We start from the raw sequence: 24,079 nt of genomic DNA on the forward strand, positions 1-24,079 counted from the left end.
GATGTTTGATGTCTCTTTTATTGATTTAGGAGAATATCTGTAACAAAATGTTTGTCTTCCCATCCTGAATGCATTTGTAATTCATAGAATAGAATAGAATAGAAATACTTTTTTTCATGGAATAAATCTGACTTTGCAATAGTTTGTCTAACATGTTATTTTTTTTATATATAACATATTCATGGTCCTGATGCTCTACTAAGCCAGAACACAGATGCAGACACAAACAGGCAGAGACTATGTGGAATCAGAGAAAACCCAAATGACGGGTATATTTAATTAGAAAAAGGAGAATACGGTAACCAGGTCTTTAGACAGTCCAGGGAGTGAACGAGTATCAGCAGGGTTCGAGTTATCACCTGGGAGCTATGGGGGCCCCCGAAACCACGCGCCGCAGACCTTTTTAGAGGAATATCTCATTAGGATTAGAGTCTAATACTAATGAGTAATGGCATCACACAACAGTCTAATCATTAGACTATTGTGTGATGTCATTATTCAGTCTCATTATTTTTTTTTTTAATATATTTTCTTTGCTGTTTTTTTATCGCTTTATTTGTTCTACTGGGCAGTCCAGTAGAGAGAGACAGAGGAGGAATGGGAGACAGAGTGGGGGGAAGACATTCGGCAAATAACGACGGGTTCGGGAGTCGAACCCGGGTCGGCCGTGTCGCGGCTGAGCGCGCTATGTGGTTCGCCACTGGGGCGCCCCAGTCTCATTCTTAACCATCAATATTTGTTCATTTTCTTACTCACCTCTGATATATGCCATATTTACTTATTTGTATTTTGCATCTGATAAAATACAACAATCTAATTTTAATTAAATCATAAATACTAATCAAAATAAATAAATAATGTTATAAACAAATGTGCACAGGTAATCAAGAACTGAATGAAAAATAAATGGCACTGAACAAAAGCATATTTCAGTAGCAGCATCTTCTTAGAACAACAACAAAAAGTAACTACTGCAGCATGTCACCAAATAAGCAGCAACACTACGAGTAAACAACAGTAATAAAATGCATTCTTCAGTCTGTCTCAGCTCTATTTTTGGGTTTTGATTGATTGATTGAAAACTTTATTAACAGATTGCAGAATGGGTACAATACAGTACAGCTCAATACACACAATTGTTGAGGGGATGCAGACCAGAGAAAGACTTTTGTCTTGTTGTACAACTGTACAAGCAAAACTGTACATTGGAATATTGACAACCATACTTGGTAATTTACTGTACATTGGAGGGGGTTGTGTTCGGACATTTACAGGGGCCAGTTTCGAATTGCAGTCTCCCTTAGGTGTTTTTTGAGAGTGTTTTTGAAAGTGGGTAGTGATTCACATTCCTTTACAGCTTTGGGTAGGGCGTTCCACATTGATGTGGCATAATTGCTAAACGTGTTTAGTCCCTTGTTTGAGCCGAATCTGGGTTTACAGTAACATGATTTGTGGAGCTCCCTCTGCTGTTGTGATCGTGGTATTCACTGACCTTTGGGAAGTATTTTGACATGTACATGGGTACCTTGGTCGTGTAGTGTATCTTGTAGACCAGGCCCATTGCAAGTTGCTGTACTCTGTCGTCTACTCTAAGCCATCCTAGGTTGTCAAAGTGGGCAGGGGTGAGGTGGGTTCTAGGAGTAAGGTCAAGCAGTAGTCTGACCAGTTTGTTTTGAGATGTTTGTAATTTTGTTTTTAGCGCCTTTGAGGTGCTTTGGTACCATGAGGTGCAAGCATAGTCGTAGTACCCTTGTATGAGTGCTCCTGCCAGAGTCTTCAGGGTGTTCTTGTTTAGGAGGAGATCCGGTACAAGAATCGAGTTTGTTGCAAGTATTCCTTTAAGCCAGGTATGCCTACATATCTTTCACCAGGCCATACTCATATAATCTAAGCATGTCTTCAATCCCATGTCAATGATGATTGGATTTTTTAAATACATTTGTGAAAAACTAGGGCGGCCGGGTAGCGCAGCGGACTAAGCGTCTGCCTACCACCGCAAAGACAGTGGGATCGAATCCGGCTGCCGCGGTACCTCCGGCTTGGTCGGTCGTCCATACTGGCACAATTGGCAGTGTCAGCGGGTGGGAAGCCGGTGGGGTGGGTCCTGGTCGTTGTAAAAAGCGACTCCTACAGGTCGGTCGGGGCGCCTGCTCAGCGAGGAAGGGATCTGGGTGAGGTAGTGTGATCCTCCCACGCGTTACACTCACCCAATGAGAGTCCTCGCTGTCAGGTGAAAAGAAGTGGCTGGCTGCCTCCACAACATGTATCGGAGGAGACATGTGATAGGCTTCAACCCTCCCTAGACCGGCAAGTGGGGGGCAAATGCGTGCAACAACCAGGAAGGGGAGGGGGAATTGAAATAACGACTAAATTGGGATGGGAGAAAAATACGGAGAAAAAAAAGGAGGAGAAAAAAGTAGATCAAAAATAAATAAAAATTTGTGAAAAACGTACAATACAAACCCGAAGCTGTCCAGACTTGTGGCGGGTTCAGTCTTTTTTTCGGCGGCATGCGCTATGATTAGTATGGCATACTTTTTACTTGTACAGGAGTCACAGGACATGAGGACCATAGACTACTACAGGACATGGGCAGCCTGTTTACATCACGTGATACATGCAGCTTGCTGCTTCTTCTTCACCAAATGGGTTGGAGTATAGCGTTAGTAGACACGCTCATGGGCAACGCAATCGACCGCTGCTCCTCCATCCCCTTGCATCGTCACCTCTTCAATGGACGAACCAAAGAATCCGTCCTCGGAGAGGGGGGCCAGGAGGAGAGACGTTTTCGATCAGAGTTAGTAACGCGGCCCAGTTGTGTTTCGGGCACACATTTAGAGGGTGAAATGATTGCAACGTTTGTTTAACACAAAAATGTCGTTCGCACAGAGCAGGCTTTTTCATTATTACAACAAAAATTATGTACAGAAGGGGGGGGGGTGTGCAGGTGTTAACCCGGTCCCCACAGCCTTCACCTCCTCCTCAGTGCCGTGCGCCATCGGTTGCCCTGAGGGGCAGGAGCCCTGGTGCCACCGGTCGGGGGTCGCACAGCAGCCGCTGGCGGGTTCGTACCCTCCCATCTGGCAGCGGGGTATGGAGCGGAGAAGAAAACATTTGTACAGACGTGGAGGACCCAAGTGATACACTGGCCTCCACAGCATGTCTCGTCTTCCTTTGCGCGCCAAACGGGGGGTTGTATTCCATCTCCACAGACTGCTCGGTGCGATGAGCGAAGGCTACGACCCCACCCGACACAGCGCCGGGGGTCCCTCTCTTGCGAGGGGACCTCACCATGAACGTGGGGCGGCTCAAGCCCTCCACCGACCGCCGCGAGCCGTCCCCCGGGCTCCAGCGATCTTCCGGAGAAGTCTCGCCGGTCCGAGGACACTGCACGACGAGCGACGGACGACAAGCTGAACACGCTGGGGGAGTCCTAACAAGGACTATTTGAGTGGTGGAATATCCTTCTCTAAGGGCTGATAGATTAATATCTAATATCTTCTAAGCTCTTCTATCTCTCCTCTGGTCGTCTCCCTCACCCTGGAATGTGCCAGGAGGCCAAGCCAGGCAGGCACCTAGAAATACATTGACCTGTGTGACCTCTGCCTCCGGCCACAGGCCACTGAGGGGAAGCAAAGATGGACATATTATCAGATTCAGCAACAGCTCACATATAACCCCACATATGACCATATACGACCAAGCCTGTCTGATCATCTATTTTTTAACCAGTGGCTTGCTAAATTTGGAACCCACATAGTATTTAAGCCATGATTGTGTCATCATTCTGGAGCCTCACAGCCACACAGCCCCCATGGAGGGCTGTGGTCTCCAGGACTGTTCCTCTGTGTGTTCCTGTGTCAATAAATACCATCGATTGACTTCACCTTCGTCTCCTGGCTCATCATATCAATCCAAAGAACTCAGTTTTATACTAACAGGGCGCTTTCACATATAGTTTTGGTGGACTCGGTGCGGACTCTGTGCGGTTCGGGGGGTGAAGTTGCAACATTGTTGCATTCTTCATTTGGTTCGTCTGCATTCACATTGCAATTTTTCAAGCGCACCAAACTTTCCGAACAATGTCACGCGGTCGAAAAGGGCGCTTGTCTATTATTGGACACAATAGCGAGTGGAAATGCGTGTGTGTGACTGCGAGCCCTGTCTGACTCCAGATCAGCGAAGGCGTCACAATTTTCACAGTCTTCTGCCCATTATGTCTATCAGGGCTTTCATCTCATCATTCGCCCACGTCTGTCCACGAGACATGTTTACCGCATGCTTGTTTTGCAGTGAATGCGTGCCGCGGTGTTTTGTTTTTGTTTCCAAGATGCACAGTTTATCAGGTCACTTCCTATATTTGGTCCGCGTTTGGTCTGATGAAGCGAACCGAGACCTACATTTTCAGGCGGACCAGAGTTCGCGTGTTTGGTCCGCACCGGAGTTCGACTGAGCATTCACACCACCCCAAAAAAAGCGGACTATCCGAGAAAACGAACTCTGGTCCGATAGTCCGGACCAAACAGCTCTGGTGTGAAAGCACCCTAACTAACAGCAATTAATTGTACTCTCAGCGCTGCAGGTGCTTATGAGCGGCCTTTTCGTGTGAAAAAACGAGGAAGGGTGAGCATATAGCCACGTCACCAGGTTATATACTAGCCGGAAGTAGGCGTGACTGGGTAAATGTAAGGTGCATGATTGGTTTTTCAAGCGTGTGCAATAGGCACGAGTGTAGTCCAATAGCCGAAGCAAGACGCGGAGCCAGTATGAAATATAACCAAGGATTATAGAGGGTGGGAAGCCTGGAGGTCTGGAGGTGCATTGTCGCGTTGGTATGTTGTTGGTATGTAACTATACGTTTCTCTGGGGTTATTAACTATGTTTTTGCTTATTCGAAAAATGTAGACTGTCAAGTTGAGCCATGAAATTATGCAATAGCGTTACCTCATTGTGGTCTTTAAAGGGGAACTACACCCAATTTCAGATTTCTGCAATGTTATTCCTCTGGTCTAAAACAGCACAGAAATATCAGTGAAAATAAGCAACCCTCTCCAAATCCAAACGCCAGAGTGCTAAAACTCTAACTTGTGACGTCATAAGTATCAAGTCTGAAGCTGCTCCATAGACGGTTATAGATGACACTGAGAGCACCCAGGGGAATGTTCTGAGTTCATAGGTACATGTTCTGTTTCAGAACTGAATAAAGCTAATTAGGATATATAGAAAAAGAAAATAAAATTAACACAACCCAAAAGTTCTGTGGGTCCACAAAATCAGTCTCCCATTCATTGTCAATGGAGCAGCTCCAGACTTTATACTTGATGACATCACAATTTTGATTCTTACTTCTCTGGCTTTGGGAGTAGCTCCTGTATTTATTGAACTGTCTTAGGCCATGGAAATAACATTAATATTTGTAATTGAATGGTGTTCCCCTTTAAGCCTGAGACTGAGGGGAGTTTGGTTGTTGGCAGAGAAAGAGAGATAAGTTAGAGAAGTATGTGAGTAATGCAAAATAAAAAATTATTAAAAATAAAAAATAAATCGGCTTGATCCATGCATCCGCTGTTTCATCTGATGTTTAAAATTTAATTCCTTTGTCATTGCTGTTACCTGTGTAACACACAAGCATACGTAGGTTGTTCGATCTGAGGCAAAAGCAGGTGACACAATCTACATGACAGTATAGTCGACCAAATAGTCACCCAACCAGTCAGCAGAGCAGGAATCCTGTGACACTCACCGTGTTGGAATGCTGGCACAGCCTTCTCAGTGATCTCCCCCCCCTAAAAACACCAGGATGGAGCCTGGGTGGAGTCACTGCAAGGTGTGTTAAACAGTACAGACACCATTATATTACAACCTTTCGTTGAAGACTCCACAGGTAAAAGGTTTAAATGACTTCCTAATATTTGGATTATATTATCCTTATATTATCCCTTATCATTTTATAGCCTTACATTTTATGGAATAGTTAGATTATGTTTAATACTGTTTCATGACAACTGTTTGTGAGACTTTGCTTTCACTGTTGAGCGTTGAGTTTGATTTTTTATTGTTGGATGTGACGGGGCTGTGCTTATACTGTAGAATTAGGTGGTCACCTTAATTGACATTTTGTCATTTAGCTGACGCTTTTATCCAATACTTTTACACTTCAGCTCAATTCAATTTGTACATTTTCATTTCCAGCGAAGGGAACATGTCTTTCCTCAAGAGATTTTTCAAAAATGTTATCCACGACAGGGACCCAGATGAGGACACAATCACAGTGAGTAGCAATACAGAATATGGACAACCGTTGTGACAAAGTATTGTGGTATTTCCATGATTTCTCTGGTCACTATACCATAGTAGTGACCAAAAAGATGATAGAAATACTATCAGTATCATGTTTTAAATTACATTATAACATATAACTTGCGTATAAAAGTGGTACCATGGCAATACATGACTTTTACCATGGTACCATGATACTTTTTTTTGTAAGAGAACAAAATCACCAGTAGCCGAATCAATAACCTGCTGGAGTCACGTACACCATTGTGTTTCATACAGAACCCTATAACCTCTTAACATGCGGGCAGAAAGGTGGCCATTTTTGTTTTCGTTTTTGAGTGAACCGGCTGAATGTCCTCTCCAGGTCAAGGGTAAACCCAAGCCTAAGTTTTACGGAACGGTCGCTCCATTCCCGCACTTCCGTGCCAGCAGTGATGCTGCAGCTCTCGAGAAAGCCATCGAAACTAGAGGTATATATGAGTATCTTTGTAGACCCCATATACTTCTGCAATACTGTGACTGAGGGTCTTTTCACATCCATAGTGTAAGCTTAACCCTTTCACTACCACACTACAGAAGGTTAACCCTTTCACTACCACACTACAGAAGGTTAACCTTTCACTACCACACTACAGATGGTTAACCGTCTGTAGTGTGGTAGTGAAATGGTTAACCCTTTGTAGTGTGGTAGTGAAAGTATTAACCCTTTATAGTGTGGTAGTGAAAGGGTTAACCTTCTGTAGTGTGATAGTAAAAAGGTTAACCTTCTGTAGTGTGATAGTAAAAGAGTTAACCCTTTGTAGTGTGGTAGTGAAAGGGTTAACCCTTTGTAGTGTGGTAGCGTAAGTGTTAACCCTTTGTAGTGTGGCAGTGAAAGGGTTAACCTTCTGTAGTGTGGTAGTGCAAGGGTTAACCCTTTGTAGTGTAGTAGTGAAAGGGTTAACCCTTTGTAGTGTGGTAGCGGAAGGGTTAACCTTAAGTGTGGAAGTGAAAGGGTTAACCATTTGTAGTGTGGTAGTGAAAGGGTTAACCCTTTGTAGTGTGGTAGCGGAAGTGTTAACCCTTTGTAGTGTGGTAGCGGAAGGGTTAACCTTCTGTAGTGTACATGTGAAAGGGTTAACCTTATGTAGTGTGATAGTGAAAGGGTTAACCTTCTGTAGTGTGGTAGTGAAAGGGTTAACCCTTTGTAGTGTGGTAGTGAAAGGGTTAACCCTTTGTAGTGTGGTAGCGGAAGGGTTAACCTTCTGTAGTGTGGAAGTGAAAGGGTTAACCATTTGTAGTGTGCTAGTGAAAGCGTTAACCCTTTGTAGTGTGGGAGTGAAAGGGTTAACCCTTTGTATAGTGTGGTAGTGAAAGGGTTAACCCTTTGTATAGTGTGGTAGTGAAAGCATTAACCTTCTGTAGTGTCGAAGTGAAAGGGTTAACCCTTTGTAGTGTGGTAGTGAAAGCGTTAACCCTTTGTAGTGTGGGAGTGAAAGGGTTAACCCTTTGTAGTGTGGTAGTGAAAGCATTAACCCTTTGTAGTGTGGTAGTGAAAGGGTTAACCCTTTGTAGTGTGGTAGCGGAAGGGTTAACCTTCTGTAGTGTGGAAGTGAAAGAGTTAACCCGTTGTAGTGTGGTAGTGAAAGGGTTAACCCTTTGTAGTGTGGTAGCGGAAGTGTTAACCCTTTGTAGTGTGGTAGCGGAAGGGTTAACCTTCTGTAGTGTGGAAGTGAAAGGGTTAACCATTTGTAGTGTGATAGTGAAAGGGTTAACCTTCTGTAGTGTGATAGTGAAAGGGTTAACCCTTTGTAGTGGGGTAGTGAAAGGGTTAACCCTTTGTAGTGTAGTAGCGGAAGTGTTAACCCTTTGTAGTGTGGTAGTGAAAGGGTTAACCTTCTGTAGTGTGGTAGTTCAAGGGTTAACCCTTTGTAGTGTGGTAGTGAAAGGGTTATTAATGCAACACATCTTTTTTTTCCAGGAGTGGATGAAGATGTGATCATGGCAGTTCTGGTGAATAGAAGCAATGAACAGAGGCAGCAAATCAAGGCGGTGTACGAGCAATCCACTGGCGAGGTGAGTCACTTTACGTTTGCTATGTAAACCACTTTCCATTGATTGATTAATTGAAAACTTTATTAACAGATTGCAGAATGGGTACAGTACAGTACAGCTCAATACACACAATTGTTAAGGGGATGCAGACCAGAGAAAGACTTTCGTCTTGTTAACATCAGGGTCCCCCATTTTCAATTCATCATCCAAACAAAGAAACTGCTGTTGAAATGAAGAATATCTGTCTAAGCTACTGTATCTGTGAGCTGCTAGCTGAGCTTTCAGTCGTGTGGTTGCAGGCTCTGGCAGACGCTCTGAAGTCGGCTCTGAGGTCAGACCTGGAGGATGTGGTGTTGGCTCTGCTCAGGACCCCTGCTCAGTTTGATGCCCACCAACTCCGATGGGCCACAAAGGTACATAATACCATGGTCATTTAGTATGATAGGTACGGTTTAGATCAGGGCTGCCTAATGTACGGCCAAACTTTGCCTTCCACAACATTATTTTTCTGGGCTAAAGGATTCCAGAGAATGGTACGATATTCTGTTTGGTCTATTTTTGATGCAATTGAACTGTATTTTAAACTAACTTGACGAGGTACGAACACATTCTAAAACCTATATAACCTAAGTTATTCACTTGTTATATTTATTAAATGATCAATGTCTACTCTTATTATTTGGCCCAAGGCCCTCCATCAATGGTACATACTGTAGATTTGCCCCAGATGATCTTAATGTGGTCTATTTGCAAATGTTGCACCATCCAACAGGGTCTTGGCACACATGAAGACGTCCTGGTGGAAATTCTTGCAACAAGGACAAACCAGGAGATTTGTGAGATCAAGAGGGTCTTTAAAGAAGGTACGGTCTACGGCTACTGTCACTGTGCAGAAGAGACGCTCTATCATATGATGTGATGTCCTACAAGTACAGCTGGGCTTCTAAAAGCATTTTAAGCTGGTGTTAGACAAGCAGCTTTTACATGCATGTCTGAATTGTGCAGTATATAAAACCCCAAGCAACTAACAAGAGACGTGTCTGTAACTTAACAATTACATAAACTGCAATGGTATCTTTTTTTTTTTGATCCACTTTTTCTCCCATTTTTTCTATATTTTCTCCCATCCCAATTTCGTATAATCCAATTCAACCCTCCCCTGTCACGAACGCTGTTTCTTGCCTCCCACAAGCCGGCTGCAATGTGGACTAAGTCATACATAGCACAAGTCCCCTCCGGTACTTGAGGTAACAGCAGTCGCATCTTTTCACCTGCGCAGCTCGATCTCTCAGTGGCGAGGAGTAACGCGTGGGAGGCTCACGCTGCCCCCGACACTTCCTGATTCTACTGCGCAGGCGCACCAACCGACCTGTAGGAGTCGCTGTCCACAACGCCCGATCCCCACCCATCAGTTTCCCACCCCCTAATATGGCCAATGTGTATTAGTACGGACGACCAGCTAAACTGAAAGCAAATGTGGAGCGCTGGGCTCGAACAGGCAAGCCCAGCGTCTCCAGATTTTGTGGCGAGCGCCTTGCCCACTACGCCACGTAGCCACCCTAACTGCAATGGTATCTTAAGCTCAATTCATGGTTCATTATCTTCAAGTAAAGTGTGTGTGGGGCAACTGGGCGACTGGAGGCGACAGTGGCTCGACAGTGGCTTGGGAGGTAGAGCAGTCGTCTGGTAATTCCCAGTCCTCCCGGGCAGCGTGTCAAAGTGTCCTTGAGCAAGACACTTAACCCTTAACTGCTCCTGATGAGCAGGTTGGCACCTTGCATGGTCGCCTCCGGCGTGTGTGAATGTGTGACTGAATGGGTAAAAATGTGAGGAACAAATCGTAAAGCGCTTTGGATAAAAGCTCTATATAAAATGCACCGTTTACGTGAAGTGCTGCTTGTTCCTCAGAGTACCAGGAGGACCTGGAGGACGTGATGGTATCTGAGACCAGTGGAGACTTCACTCTGGCCCTCCTGGCCATGCTGAAGGCTAACAAAGACGAGGACAACGAAGTGGACCTGAATCTGGCCAAAAAGGATGCACACGTAAAACATCTCTCCCCTTAGGATCACCGACATCCGATTACACATGGATGTAGTCAGTACTCAAGTTGTGAAAAAAAAACAGGGGGGATGGTCAGGGCTGAAGATCTCATGACAAGTTTGGGGGGGACGCAGAGTAGGGGGGTGCGGGGGCATCGTCCCCTGGTAGAACATTTAAATTATTTGAATACGCAAATGAAGCTTTTAGGAGTATTTTGAAACTAGAATTACAGAGCGGGAGTATATACACTACTCTTGATAGCAAATATTATTGGGGGGGACAATTCATATTTTTCCAAATTTGGGGGGGACATGCCCCCCTCCGGGATCTGCAGCCATGGGGATGGTGGATTTTATCATATGGGGACATAATTTGTGCTGATAATGGCTAAAAATATCATTGCATGCGGGCCTACATGCTCCTATTTTCAATATGCGCAAAACTGAATGTTGAAATAGCAGTTAATACCATGTGCATTGATAAAATGACATAAGGGATGGGAAGGGGGATGGCCGTTTTAGAAGGGGGATGATATTGACCATTTTTATTTCAGGGGGGATGCCATCCCCCCTCATCCCCCCTCAACTCAAGTACTGGATGTAATACCGTAAGCGCAAGGTAGGGTATAATGTCGACTACATTTCTAAACTGGTGTTGTTGTTTTGTGCCGCAGGCTCTCTTCGAGGCCGGCGAAGAACAGAAAGGAACTGACGTTGGAGTCTTCATCGACATCCTCACCAGCCGGAATGGTCCGCAGCTCTCCAAAGGTGAGGTTGGAATGAATTAATGAATGAAGTTTATTTTGAACAAGAAATAACAATGTAAAAAAATTTAAAATACAAAGATAATTTGCTGTGAAAAATAATAATAATAAAGTAAGATAAAATAATAATAAACAAAACTTTTTGTGAAGAAGCAATATGCTTATCAGGTCCTACCCGTTATTACTGTATTCTAATATACCCTTAACAATTTTTCAAAACACAGTGTTCATTTATCTTCCAACAGAATCATCTGCAAACAAAATCACTTGTCCATTGATAAATATTGAATAAATATACATTTTATATATTAAATTATAATTATATAAATAATAGTTATTTTACAATCAATAGGTTGCAAATGTGACAGATCAACGGTACTAATCAGACCTGCTAGGTAGAGAATGACCACATGAACAGATTCTAACCAGTTCTGAACACACAATAACCCTTTCACTACCACACTACAGAAGGTTAACCCTTTCACTGCCACACGACAAAGGGTTAACACTTTGTCATGTGGCAGTGAAAGGCTTAACCTTCTGTATTGTCGCCGAAAAAGGGTTAACCATTTGGTAGTGTGGTAGTGAAAGGGTTAAGCACACACCCGGACAAACGGGTGCAACCGCACTCCTACAGGTACTGTAACAGTTAAGCAGGCCCAGTCTGACCGGGTCTCTTGTCTATTTCTGTGCCAAATAATTACTGTGTTCATGTTTACCTCGTAGCGTTCCAGAAATACGCAGCCGTCAGTGACGTCAAGTTACCCAAAGCTCTTGAAATGGAGTTGAAGGGAGATATTGAAGATTGCCTCATTGACGTTGGTGAGGAAGACACCTGTGCTATTTTTCTCCTCCCAAAATTATGCTTCATGATGTTGCACATTGCTGTGTGTGTTATGCTCAGTGAAATGTCCCACCACTAAATCATGTCTTGTGTGTCTCTTTGGTAATGTGTAGTGAAGTGTGCCTGGAGCAAGCCTGCTTTCTTTGCTGAGAAACTCCATCTGTCTATGAAGGTAAAGACAACTACCGTGTTTCAAGTTTCAAGTTTCTTTATTAGTTGTCATACAGAAATACAGAATACTTTGCATGAAATGCTTCTTTCTGTTTTGCTCCTGAGAGTGTGCTAGATAATAACAAAATAGTATAAAATAAGTATAATAATAAGTATAAAATAGAAAGTCAAGAAGTCAAGTACGTAAACAAGTGTAAACAACAAAATTGCTCAGTATACCTATATATACAGTATGTACAGCTGGTACAAAAATGGTGAGGTATAGCTTAGCTTGTGGTGCCACCTTGTGGTGGTGAGGTGCAATGAGGTGCAATAAGGAATAAGGAATGAAAATGATGTGCAATTTCCTTACCAATAATATAAATATAAAGTGTAAAGTGTGTTAGTGTCTAAAGTGGTAAAGTGGGTGCTACAGTGTGTTGTTTAAGTGTGTGGTGTGTGTGTGTGTATGGCAGAGAGAGAGAAAGAGGTATTACACGTCATTATTTACTATGATCCATTCATAAGTTGTGCATGTTGAGTTGATGTGGGTGTGATGTGGGTGTGATTTGGCTGTGATGTGGGTGTGATTTGGATGTGATGTGGCTGTGATGTGGCTGTGATGTGGCTGTGATATATGGGTGTGATTTGGGTGTAATGTGGGTGTGATTTGGGTGTAATGTGGGTGTGATCCCCATTCGCAGGGCCACGGCACATGCAATGACACTCTGATCAGGGTGTTGGTGAGTCGTTCGGAGGTGGACCTCAAGAAGGTGATGGATGAGTACAAGATCATGTATGAAAGAAATCTACAAGAGGACATATTGGTAAACCCCCCCTCATTGCTCCAGTCAAATGTGATGTTCACAAACTCTCTATGTGTGTTGTAATGAGATTACAGTATATTTATTGATCACTGGTCTCTGTTTGACAGGCGGACACAAAGGGACATTATGAGAAAATCCTGCTGGGATTGTGTGGACCTCACTGAAGACTTCATTCTGTTTATTCACTCTACTGTGGAAGAAAGTAGAGACCGTTCGTGAATATCGGGCAGTGTGGCTGTGGACCCAGAGCAGTCTCAGTTGAATGAGATTTTGTGCAATTCTGTATACATTTTTAACGTTCAAAATCACTGCGCAAAATACAGCTGTCATCCCATTCAACTGAGACCTCGTTTTTTCTTTTTTGTTGAGGCTGCTTGAGAGGCTGCTGAAATGTAATGTTTACTTTCCAGAATATCCATTGGGAACGACGTAACCTGATCTACAGTACGTAGTAGTTCCTGTACTGTTAAATGAAAAGATGTTCTAATAAAGATGTCACTGGAATAATGTATTGTTTCCTCATTTTACTAAATATTTCATAATAAGCCTACTGTACCATGATTTTCCAAATACAAGTATACATTGTTTCCCATACACAATATCCCACCACAATATCACAGACCACCACAAATAGATTTCTCAATCTGATACAATAATACATGAACACTGTTCTGTTTTCTGTATTTTCTAGTGGTGGAAAGTAACTAAGTATTTAAAAGAAAAACTATTCGAGGTACTTGTACTAGAGACTCTCTCTCCTGACCTCTCTTACTCCACCACCAGAGCCTGGTCAGTCGACCTCTCCTGCATAGCTCTCTTATATAATGTCATATTCATGCACATATATACAGATAGACACATAATGGCATAGACAGAATGCAGCAGTGTTTCCTGCTGTCTGGGGGACTCCAGTCTATCTGACCCATGTGGTGGAAGAAGTACACAGTAAAAGTAGAAATACCCAGATAAATTTGTACTCTGGTAAAAGTCGTCCATTCAAAATCCTACTTAAGTAAAAGTAGAGAAGTATTTGATATTAAATGTACGTAAATATCAAAAGTAAAAGTATGCATTCTACATGATGTTTGAGTCCTCAACCCATTGACCTCTAAAGGTTATGTTAAAAGTGGTATGTGGTCCAGTTATGCTGCTCTGATTAAAGGTTATGTTAAAGTGGTATGTGGTCCAGTTATGCTGCTCTGATTAAAGGTTATGTTAAAAGTGGTATGTGGTCCAGTTATGTTGCTCTGATTAAAGTGGCCCGGTAACGGCCAGCAGCAGGTACCAGGGGCGGGGCCAGGACCAGGGCGGGGGCGAGGTAGAGGACGGCCCCCGCCAAGATGATTGAAGCTTGTCGATTGTTCATTGTAAATACTGCATACAACTGTGAAAGTGCATATCAGTCGGGTCAGAATTTGAACGGGTTTGTAATACCAACCATGTGGCATGTGATTTGTAAAGGTACTGTCATGATAGCGTCACGTTTTATGATTTTAGAGATATTGCCCTTATCATTACATCCAGGTATAATCCAAATTGTCATTGAATTTACTCATGTTCGCCATCTATACAGGATATGTGGTGATGTTTGATGTCTCTTTTATTGATTTAGGAGAATATCTGTAACAAAATGTTTGTCTTCCCATCCTAAATGCATTTGTAATTCATGGAAAAATCTGACTTTGCAATAGTTTGTCTAACATGTTTTTTTTTAATATATATATTACATATTCATGGTTCTGATGCTCTGAATCTCAATTGTAAGATCTGTAATAGTTAACTAAGCCAGAACACAGAAGCAGACACAAACAGGCAGAGAGAGACTATGTGGAATCAGAGAAAACCCAAATGACGGGTATATTTAATTAGAAAAAGGAGAATACGGTAACCAGGGAGTGAACGAGTCTCTGGGTAGTCAGACAAGCGGAGGGCGCGTGGCCAATCAGAGACGCGGAAACAAACATTTGTTGTCGAAAGTATTCTGGCAGCCGGCAGTGGGTTCTCATACAATCTGGGAGACGAGTGCCAAGGTAGATAGGAATGGTAATCAGCCGGTAGATGTCAATCAGCTGCTCCTCCGGTCTTCACACACCTGCACCCCATCCTGTACTTAGAGAGAGAGAGCGAGTAGCTAGGTCGGGATAGAGTGGGAGAACCAAGGATTATAGAGGGTGGGAATTGCCTGGAGGTGCACTCTGTAATGTTCAAGGCTTTGTTGCGTTTCATGTTGTTGGTAATGTAACTATATGTTTGTCTGGGGTTATTAACTGTTTTTGCTTATTAGATAAATGTAGACTGTCAAGTTGAGCCATGAAATTATTCAATAGCGTTACCTCATTGTGGTCTTTAAAGGGGAACTACACCCAATTTCAGATTTCTGCAATGTTATTCCTCTGGTCTAAAACAGTACATAAATATCAGTGAAAATAAGCAACTTTCTCAAATCCTGCTAAAACTCAAACTTGTGACGTCATAAGTATCCAAGGCTGAAGCTTCTCCGGTTATAGGTGACACAGAGCACCCAGGGGAATGTTCTGAGTTCATAGGTACGTGTTCTGTTTCAGAACTGAGACCACTACTGTAGAATAAAGCTCATTTGGATATATACATTTTTTTTTTATAAAACAAACTGAACCCAAAAGTTCTGTGGGTCCACAAAATCAGTCTCCCATTCATTATCAATGGAGCAGCTCCAGACTTTATACTTGATGACATCACAAATTTTATTCTTACTTCTCTGTCTTTGGGAGTAGCTCCTGGTCACAAGTATTTATGTCTTAGGGCCGGCCATGGAAATAACATCAACATTTTGAATTTGAGTGGTGTTCCCCTTTAAGCCTGAGACTGGGGGGAGTGTGGTTGTTGGCAGAGAAAGAAGGATATAGAGGTATGTGAGTAATGCAAAAGAAAAAATTATTAAAAAGAAATCCGCTTGATCCATGCATCCCCTGTTTCATCTCAGTTTACAATGTAATTCCTTTGTCATTGCTGTTACCTGTGTAACACACAAGCAGCATACGTAGGTTGTTCGATCTGAGGCAAAAGCAGGTGACACAATCTACATGACAGTATAGTCGACCAACCAGTCAGCAGAGCAGGAATCCCGTGACAGTCACCGTGTTGGAATGCTGGCCAGGCCTTCTCGGTGATCTCCCCCTCCTAAAAACACCTGGGTGGAGTCACTGCAAGGTGTTTGTTAAACAGTCTGTAGTGTGGTAGTGGAAGGGTTAACACTCTGCAGTGTGGCAGTGAAAGGGTTAAACAGAATCTTAACTATTGTCACGGTAGTTAATTCCTGCTATGCTTATACTGTAGATGGTCACCTTCACATTTCAGCTTGAGTCGTTATTCAATTGTCATTATTCAATTGTACGTTTTCATTTCCAGCGAAGGGAACATGTCTTTCCTCAAGAGATTTTTCAAAAATGTTGTCCACGACCGGGACCCATATGAGGACACAATAACAGTGAGTAGCAATACAGGATATGGACAACCGCTGTGACAAAGTATTGTGGTATTTCCATCATTTCTCTGGTCACTACGATGATGGTAGTGTCACTGCCACCATAGTAGTGACCAAAAAGATGATAGAAATACTATCAGTATCATGTTTTAAATTACATTATACATGACTTTTACCATGTTACCATGATACATTTTTTTGTAAGAGAACAAAACCACCAGTAGCAGAATAAATAACAACCACAGGCAGCTCTGTTCCCTGCTGGAGTCACGTACACCATTGTGTTTCATACGGAACCCAGTAAACCCTTGTGAACCGGCTGAATGTCCTCTCCAGGTCAAGGGTAAACCCAAGTCTAAGTTTTATGGAACAATCGCTCCATTCCCGCACTTCCGTGCCAGCAGTGATGCTGCAGCTCTCGAGGAAGCCATCGAAACAAAAGGTATGTATGAGTATCTGTGTAGACCCCATATACTACCTGCACTGGCTCCCCATTGCCACACGAATCCGCTTCAAGGCCCTCGACCTGGCATATCGTGCGGCGAAGGGAACAGCTCCCGCCTACCTCCGGTCAATGGTCTCTTTTTTTTTTCTTTTTTTTTTTTTACTTTTTTTTTTTAGCGTTTATCGCTTTTCTGGTCAAGCATGACCGACAGAAACAGGTTGAAAATGGGATGTAGAGCAGGGGAAGACATTCTGAGAAATGACGGCGGGTCCCTGGAATCGAACTCGTGTCCCCCAGATCCGTGACGAGCACGGTTTTCCCCGACACAGAAATAGCGCAGAGATATGCGGTGAGCTACGGGAGCTCCCCGGTCAATGGTCTCTTAACTACACACCCTCAAGACACCTACGCTCTGCACAGTTAGGACAGCCGAAACCCGTCCAATCTTTCGTCGTCGACTAAAGACGCACTTCTTCAATCATTATCTGAAATGAAAAATGAAAATGTAAAAAAAAACTCTAACCCTAACTAACCTTACTGTCATGCACTTGTCCTAATATACATTTACATTTAGATATACTAACTAATATACTAACCTACACTGTAGCACTCAACACTTTGATGAACATTGTTACTCAGCTGATAGAGTTGTACTCTTCCTGCTGTCTTGTTGTACATAACTTGTAAGTTGCTTTGGATAAAAGCGTCAGCTAAATGTAAATATACTTTTCAAGTTTCTTTATTATTTGTCATACAGAAATACAGAATACTTTGCATGAAATGTTTCTTTCTGTTTCGCTCCTGAGAGTGTGCTAGATAATAATAAGATGGTATAAATAAAGGGTGGCTACGTGGTGCAGTGGGCAAGGCGCTCACCACGAATACTGGAGACGCTGGGTTCGCCTATTCGAGCCCAGCGCTCCACATTGCTTTCAGTTTAGCTGGTCGTCCGTACTAATACACATTGGCAGTATTAGGGGGTGGGAAACTGATGGGTGGGGATCGGGCGTTGTGGACAGCGACTCCTACAGGTCGGTTGGTGCGCCTGCGGCCCTGCGCAGTAGAATCAGGAAGCGATGGGGGCGGCGCCCCTCCAAAGCGCAGACCCCTGACGCTGAAAGATCGCACCGCGCAGGTGAAAAGATGTGACTGCTGTTACCTCGAGTATCGTAGGGGACTCGTGCTATGTATGACTTAGTCCACATTGCAGCCGGCTTGTGGGAGGCAAGAAACGGCGTTCGAGACAGGGGAGGGTTGAATTGGATGATACGAAATTGGGATGGGAGAAAAAATTGAAAATGGGAGAAAAAGTGGATACAAAAAAAAGATAGTATAAATAAGTAAAAAATAGAAAGTCAAGAAGTCAAGTAAACACAAGTGTAAACAAACAATTGTTCAGTATACCTCTATATACAGTATGCACATCTGGTACAAAAATGGTGAGGTATAGCTTAGCTTGTGGTGCCACCTTGTGGTGGTGAGGTGCAATAAGGAATAAGGAACGTATTCTGCAATACTGTGACTGAGGGTCTTTTCACGTCCATAGTGTAAGCTTAACCCTTTCACTACCACACTACAGAAGCTTAACCCTTTCACTACCACACTACAGAAGCTGAACCCTTTCACTACCGCACTACAGAAGCTGAACCCTTTCACTACCACACTACAGAAGGTTAACCGTATTTAGTGTGGTAGCGAAAGGGTTAACATTCTGTAATTCGGTAGTGAAAGGGTTAACCTTCTGTAGTGAAAGTATTAACCCTTTGTAGTGTGATAGTGAGAGCGTTAACCCTTTGTAGTGTGGTAGTGAAAGGGTTAATGCAACACGCATATTTTTTTTCCCAGGAGTGGATGAAGATGTGATCATAGCAGTTCTGGTGAATAGAAGCAATGAACAGAGGCAGCAAATCAAGGCGGTGTACGAGCAATCCACCGGCGAGGTGGGTCACTTTACGTTTGCTATTATGTAAACCACTTTCCAAACAAAGAAACTGCTGTTGAAATGAAGAATAGCTATCTGCGTAGCGGAGATTGTGCTCGTCACCAATGCAAGAGGCTGCGGTCTCGACTCCCGGAGAGTCAGCATTGCCTTGGCTTGGGCTGATCGCTATATATACTAACTCGTTTGGCTGAGATAGGGGGAGGGAAGCCGTGGGTGGGTCCTGGGCGTTGTGGACAGCGACCCCTACAGTTCGGTCTGGGCGCCTGCACAGCGAGGGTAGGATCTGGAGAAAGGTAGTGTGACCTTCCACACGTTACACTCTCCCGGTGAGAATCTGCGCTGCCAGGCTGGCTGCCGGCTGGCTGCACATGTATCAGAGGAAAGCATGTGACAGTCTCCGGCCTCCCGGACCAACAGTAGGGGTGCGCAACAACCAGGAAGGGGGTTGGGAATTGGCATAACGACTAACAGTGGGATGGGAGAAAAATCGGAAAAAAGGAGGGGGAAAAATATAATAAAAAAATATATATATATAATAATAATAGCTATCTAAGCTACTGTATCTGTGAGCTGCTAGCTGAGCTTTTAGTCTTGTGGTTGCAGGCTCTGGAAGATGCTCTGAAGTCGGCTCTGAGGTCAGACCTGGAGGATGTGGTGTTGGCTCTGCTCAGGACCCCTGCTCAGTTTGATGCCCACCAACTCCGATGGGCCACAAAGGTACATAATACCATGGTCATTTAGTATGATACGTACGGTTTAGATCAGGGCTGCCTAATGTACGGCCAAACTTTGCCCTCCACCACATTATTTTTCGGGCTAAAGGATTCCAGAGAATGGTACGATATTCGGGTTGGTCTATTTTTGATGCAATTGAACTGTATTTTCATGTTATATTTATGTTATATTTTATTAAATTATCAATGTCTAGTCTTATTATTTGGCCCAAGGCCCTCCATCCATGGTACATAGATTTCGACCCTAGATGATCTTAATGTGGTCTATTTGCAAATGTTGCACCATTGGTCTATCCAACAGGGTCTTGGCACAGATGAAGACGTCCTGGTGGAAATTTTCGCAACAAGGACAAACCAGGAGATTCGTGAGATCAAGAGGGTCTTTAAACAAGGTACGGTCTACTGCAGAACAGAAGAGAAGCTCTATCATATCCTCCCGAGACCCAGCCCATTGAATCGTGTCCTCTACAGTTGACATTTTGTTCACATGTATCTATCTCCGTTTAGTCTTTTGATCTACTCTACCAATTCCTGCTGTACTCTACAGAGGACATCCAGGGCTCTCCATTGATGTATTGCATGATAGGGTGCATGCTGGGAAGTTCCTCTTTTTTTAAATCCAAAATGGCAGGAATAAGAACCAGCTCATTTTGTGGAAAGAGGATATGTACTGTAGGTCAAACACAGTTCATTGTTTGTTTGTTTTTTACTATGAAAATCATATATATTGTTGTTTCTTAACATGTTAGGAATGATATATTTAATTCTGAAAGCAGTTAAAAAAAATGTTTTTACTAATAGCCCTTTTATGAATGTCAATTATAGTGGGACACCAAGTCCATCTTTATGTACTTAATGACCACCATTGTTGCATTTTTTACCAAATAATTGAGGGAGACTCGCTGAAGTAGCAGGTGATGCAGGAGGCTCTGATGCTGCAGGCGCAGATGAGCAGACGGATACAGACACAGATGGGGCAGAGCAGAAAAGGCGTCGGCCTCTGTGGACCATAAGTAGCGCATATGTTTTATTATTCTGAGAGGAAGTATTATCATTCCTCTTATTACCTTCAATTTATTGGTGTGCTTTTTACACCATGTGCTACATGAGTTTCCTGACTGTCAAGATGTTTACACGAAGATGGTCTTGGTGTCTACTACAGTGGACATGCTGTAGAATTAAAAATGTAAATACATTTTTAAAAAGACTAAATTGTAAGCTGTTTTATTAACCATAAATAGGTAGGAAATCACAAAGTCCAATTTTGAGGACACTTTTTTCCCTCGGTTCCGTCCTACAAGTACAGCTGGGCTTCCAAAAGCATTTAAGCTGGTGTTGGATGAGCAGTTTTTACATCATGTCTGAATTGTGCAGTATATAAAACCCCAAGCAACTAACAAGAGACGTGTCTGTAATATATTTTTTTTTAATGTTTTTGGTAGATTTTTTATTAGTTTGTACTTCTGGGCAGTCCGGTAGAGAGAGAGAGAGAGAGGAAGAACGGGAGACAGAGCAGGGGGAAGATATTCGGCAAAGGACACCGGGTCCGGGAATCGAACCCGGGTCGGCCGCTTTGCGACGCAGCACGTTACGTGGGTCGCCACTTAGGTGCCCAGACGTGTCTGTAACTTGACATAAACTGCAATGGTATCTTAAGCTCAATTCATGGTTCATTATCTTCAAGTAAAGTGTGTGATTTTAGTGAAATATGGGGCAACTGGGGGGCGACAGTGGCTCGACAGTGGATTGGGAGTTAGAGCAGTCGTCTGGTAATTCCCAGTTCGATTCCCGCTCCTCCCAGGCAGTGTGTCGAAGTGTCCTTAAGCAAGACACTTAACCCCTAACTGCTCCCGATGAGCAGGTTGCATGGTCGCCTCCGCCGTGTGTGAATGTGTGAGTGAATGGGTAAAAATGTGAGGAACAAATCGTAAAGCGCTTTGGATAAAAGCTCTATATAAAATGCACAGTTTACGTGAAGTGCTGCTTGTTCCTCAGAGTACCAGGAGGACCTGGAGGACGTGATGGTGTCTGAGACCAGTGGAGACTTCACTCTGGCCCTCCTGGCCATGCTGAAGGCTAACAAAGACGAGGACAACAAAGTGGACCTGAATCTGGCCAAAAAGGATGCACAGGTAAAACATCTCTCCCCTTAGAATCACCGACATCTGATTAACACATGGACGTAGTACCGTAAGTGCAGGGTAGGGTGTATAATGTCGGCTACATTTCTAAACCGGTGTTGTCGTTTTGTGCCGCAGGCTCTCTTCGAGGCCGGCGAAGAACAGAAAGGAACCGACGTCGGCGTCTTCATCGACATCCTCACCAGCCGGAATGGTCCGCAGCTCTCCAAAGGTGAGGTGTGAATGAATTAATTTATTTTGAACTATAAATAACAATGTAAAAAAAATACAAAGATGATTTGCTGTGAAAAATAATAAAGTAAGATAAAATAATAATAAACAACCTTTTGTGAAGAAGAAATATGCTTATCAGGTCCTACCCCTTATTTCAATATAGGCCTACCCTTAAAAAAAATTCCAAACAGTGTTAATTTTTCTTCCAACAGAATAATTTGCAAAATCACTTGACCATTGATCAAGTTGTAAAATAACTATTATTTATATAATTATAATATATTAAATGATTATATATTATAATTATATAAATAATAGTTATTTTACAATCAATAGGTTGCCAATGTAACCGATCAACGGTACTAATCAGACCTGCTATGGTAGAGAATGACCACATGAACAGATTCTGAACACACAATAAGCACACGCCCGGACAAACGGGTGCAACTGCACTACAGGTACTGTAACGGGTCTAGCACACCCAGTGTGACGACAGAGATAGTGTATGTCCTTGACCGGGTCTCTTGTCTATTTCTGTGCCAAATAATTACTGTGTTCGTGTTTACCTCGTAGCGTTCCAGAAATACGCAGCCGTCAGTGACGTCAAGTTACCCAAAGCTCTTGAAATGGAGTTGAAGGGAGATATTGAAGATTGCCTCATTGACGTTGGTGAGGAAGACACCTGTGCTATTTTTCTCCTCCAAAAATGATGCTTCATGATGTTGTACATTTCTGTGTGTGTATGCTCAGTACCCGTGAAATGTTCCACCACTAAATCTTGTGTTGATGTGTAGTGAAGTGTGCCTGGAGCAAGCCTGCTTTCTTTGCTGAGAAACTCCATCTGTCTATGAAGGTAAAGACGCCTACAGTGTGTGTCTGTGTGTGTATGACAGAGGGAGAAATACTGTAGGTATTACACATCATTATTTGATGTGGGTGTGATGTTGGTGTGATTTGGGTGTAATGTGGGTGTGATCCCCATTCGCAGGGCCATGGCACATGCGATGACACTCTGATCAGGGTGTTGGTGAGTCGTTCGGAGGTGGACCTCAAGAAGGTGATGGATGAGTACAAGATCATGTATGAAAGAAATCTACAAGAGGACATATTGGTAAACCCCCCCTCATTGCTCCAGTCAAATGTGATGTTCACAAACTCTCTGTGTGTTGTAATGAGATTACAGTATATTTATTGATCACTGGTCTCTGTTTGACAGGCGGACACAAAGGGACATTATGAGAAAATCCTGTTGGGATTGTGTGGACCTCACTGAAGACTTCATTCTGTTTTCACTCTACTGTGGAAGAAAGTAGAGACCGTTCGTGAATATCGGGCAGTGTGGCTGTGGACCCAGAGCAGTCTCAGTTGAATGAGATTTTGTGCAATTCTGTATGTATTTTTAACGTTCAAAATCACTGCGCAAAATACAGCTGTCATCCCATTCAACTGAGACCTTGCTTTTTCTTTTTTGTTGAGGCTGCTTGAGAGGCTGCTGAATTGTAATGTTTACTTTCCAGAATATCCATTGGGAACGACGTAGCCTGATCTACAGTACGTAGTAGTTCCTGTACTGTTCAATGAAAAGATGTTCTAATAAAGATGTCACTGGAATAATGTATTGTTTCCTCATTTTACTAAATATTTCATAATAAGCCTACTGTACCATGATTTTCCAAATAAAAGTATACATTGTTTCCCATACACAGATTTATTTGTGGCGGCCCACCACAATATCACAGACCACCACAAATAGATTTCTCAATCTGATACAATAATACATGAACACTGTTCTGTTTTCTGTATTTCTAGCAGGGGTGTAAAAAGTACCCAGAAATTATACTTAAGTGAAAGTATGGGTACCATCTCAAAATATGACTCAAGTAAAAGTCAAAGTGTCTGGCTAAAAACACACTTGAGTAAAAGTAAAGTCCTACTTTTAAATGTACTTAAGTACTAAAAAGTAAAAGTTCATTTTTTTTTAAAGGGATAGACTAGGGGTCTCAAACTCATTCCAAGTTTTCATTTTAACTATACATTGCACCAGGTGAGTTAGTTGAAGAGGTGAGCCAATTAGTGAAATCATCAGCCGGTGTTTAGGCAAGGCTGGAATGAAACCAATACACTCTGCCCACAATGTAATGTGTTCTGAGATAGACAATGAAGGTAAACTAACATGGACGGCATTCACATCCCAGCATGAA

General features: G+C 43.0%; 1 protein-coding gene across 1 annotated transcript; it reads left to right on the plus strand.

The window, feature by feature from the left end:
* The first annotated feature begins 5,796 nt into the window (after positions 1 to 5,796).
* LOC311237055 (annexin A6-like) lies at positions 5,797 to 23,494 on the plus strand. Its single transcript, XM_084324863.1, has 23 exons — positions 5,797 to 5,884; positions 6,193 to 6,271; positions 6,644 to 6,749; positions 8,240 to 8,334; positions 8,613 to 8,726; positions 9,086 to 9,176; positions 10,222 to 10,358; positions 11,030 to 11,123; positions 11,846 to 11,941; positions 12,077 to 12,135; positions 12,818 to 12,940; positions 13,048 to 13,090; positions 16,234 to 16,406; positions 16,740 to 16,845; positions 18,694 to 18,788; positions 19,394 to 19,507; positions 19,826 to 19,916; positions 21,520 to 21,656; positions 21,783 to 21,876; positions 22,452 to 22,547; positions 22,673 to 22,731; positions 22,867 to 22,989; positions 23,095 to 23,494. The coding sequence occupies exons 2-23, from the start codon at positions 6,203 to 6,205 to the stop codon at positions 23,149 to 23,151; spliced, it is 2,172 nt and encodes a 723-aa protein (XP_084180989.1). The 5' UTR covers positions 5,797 to 5,884; positions 6,193 to 6,202; the 3' UTR covers positions 23,152 to 23,494.
* The last annotated feature ends 585 nt before the right edge of the window (positions 23,495 to 24,079 follow it).

Source organism: Notolepis coatsorum (assembly GCF_963971535.1).
Source record: "Notolepis coatsorum genome assembly, chromosome: 11".
Taxonomy (NCBI): Eukaryota; Metazoa; Chordata; class Actinopteri; order Aulopiformes; family Paralepididae; genus Notolepis; species Notolepis coatsorum.

Coding starts and splice junctions, on each gene's coding strand:
- LOC311237055 (XM_084324863.1), top strand. CDS start 6,203: ATGTCTTTCCTCAAGAGATTTTTCAAAAATGTTATCCACGACAGGGAC. Junction 11,942..12,076: donor AGATTGCCTCATTGACGTTG/GTGAGGAAGACA, acceptor GGTAATGTGTAG/TGAAGTGTGCCTGGAGCAAG. Junction 19,508..19,825: donor AACTCCGATGGGCCACAAAG/GTACATAATACC, acceptor TCTATCCAACAG/GGTCTTGGCACAGATGAAGA.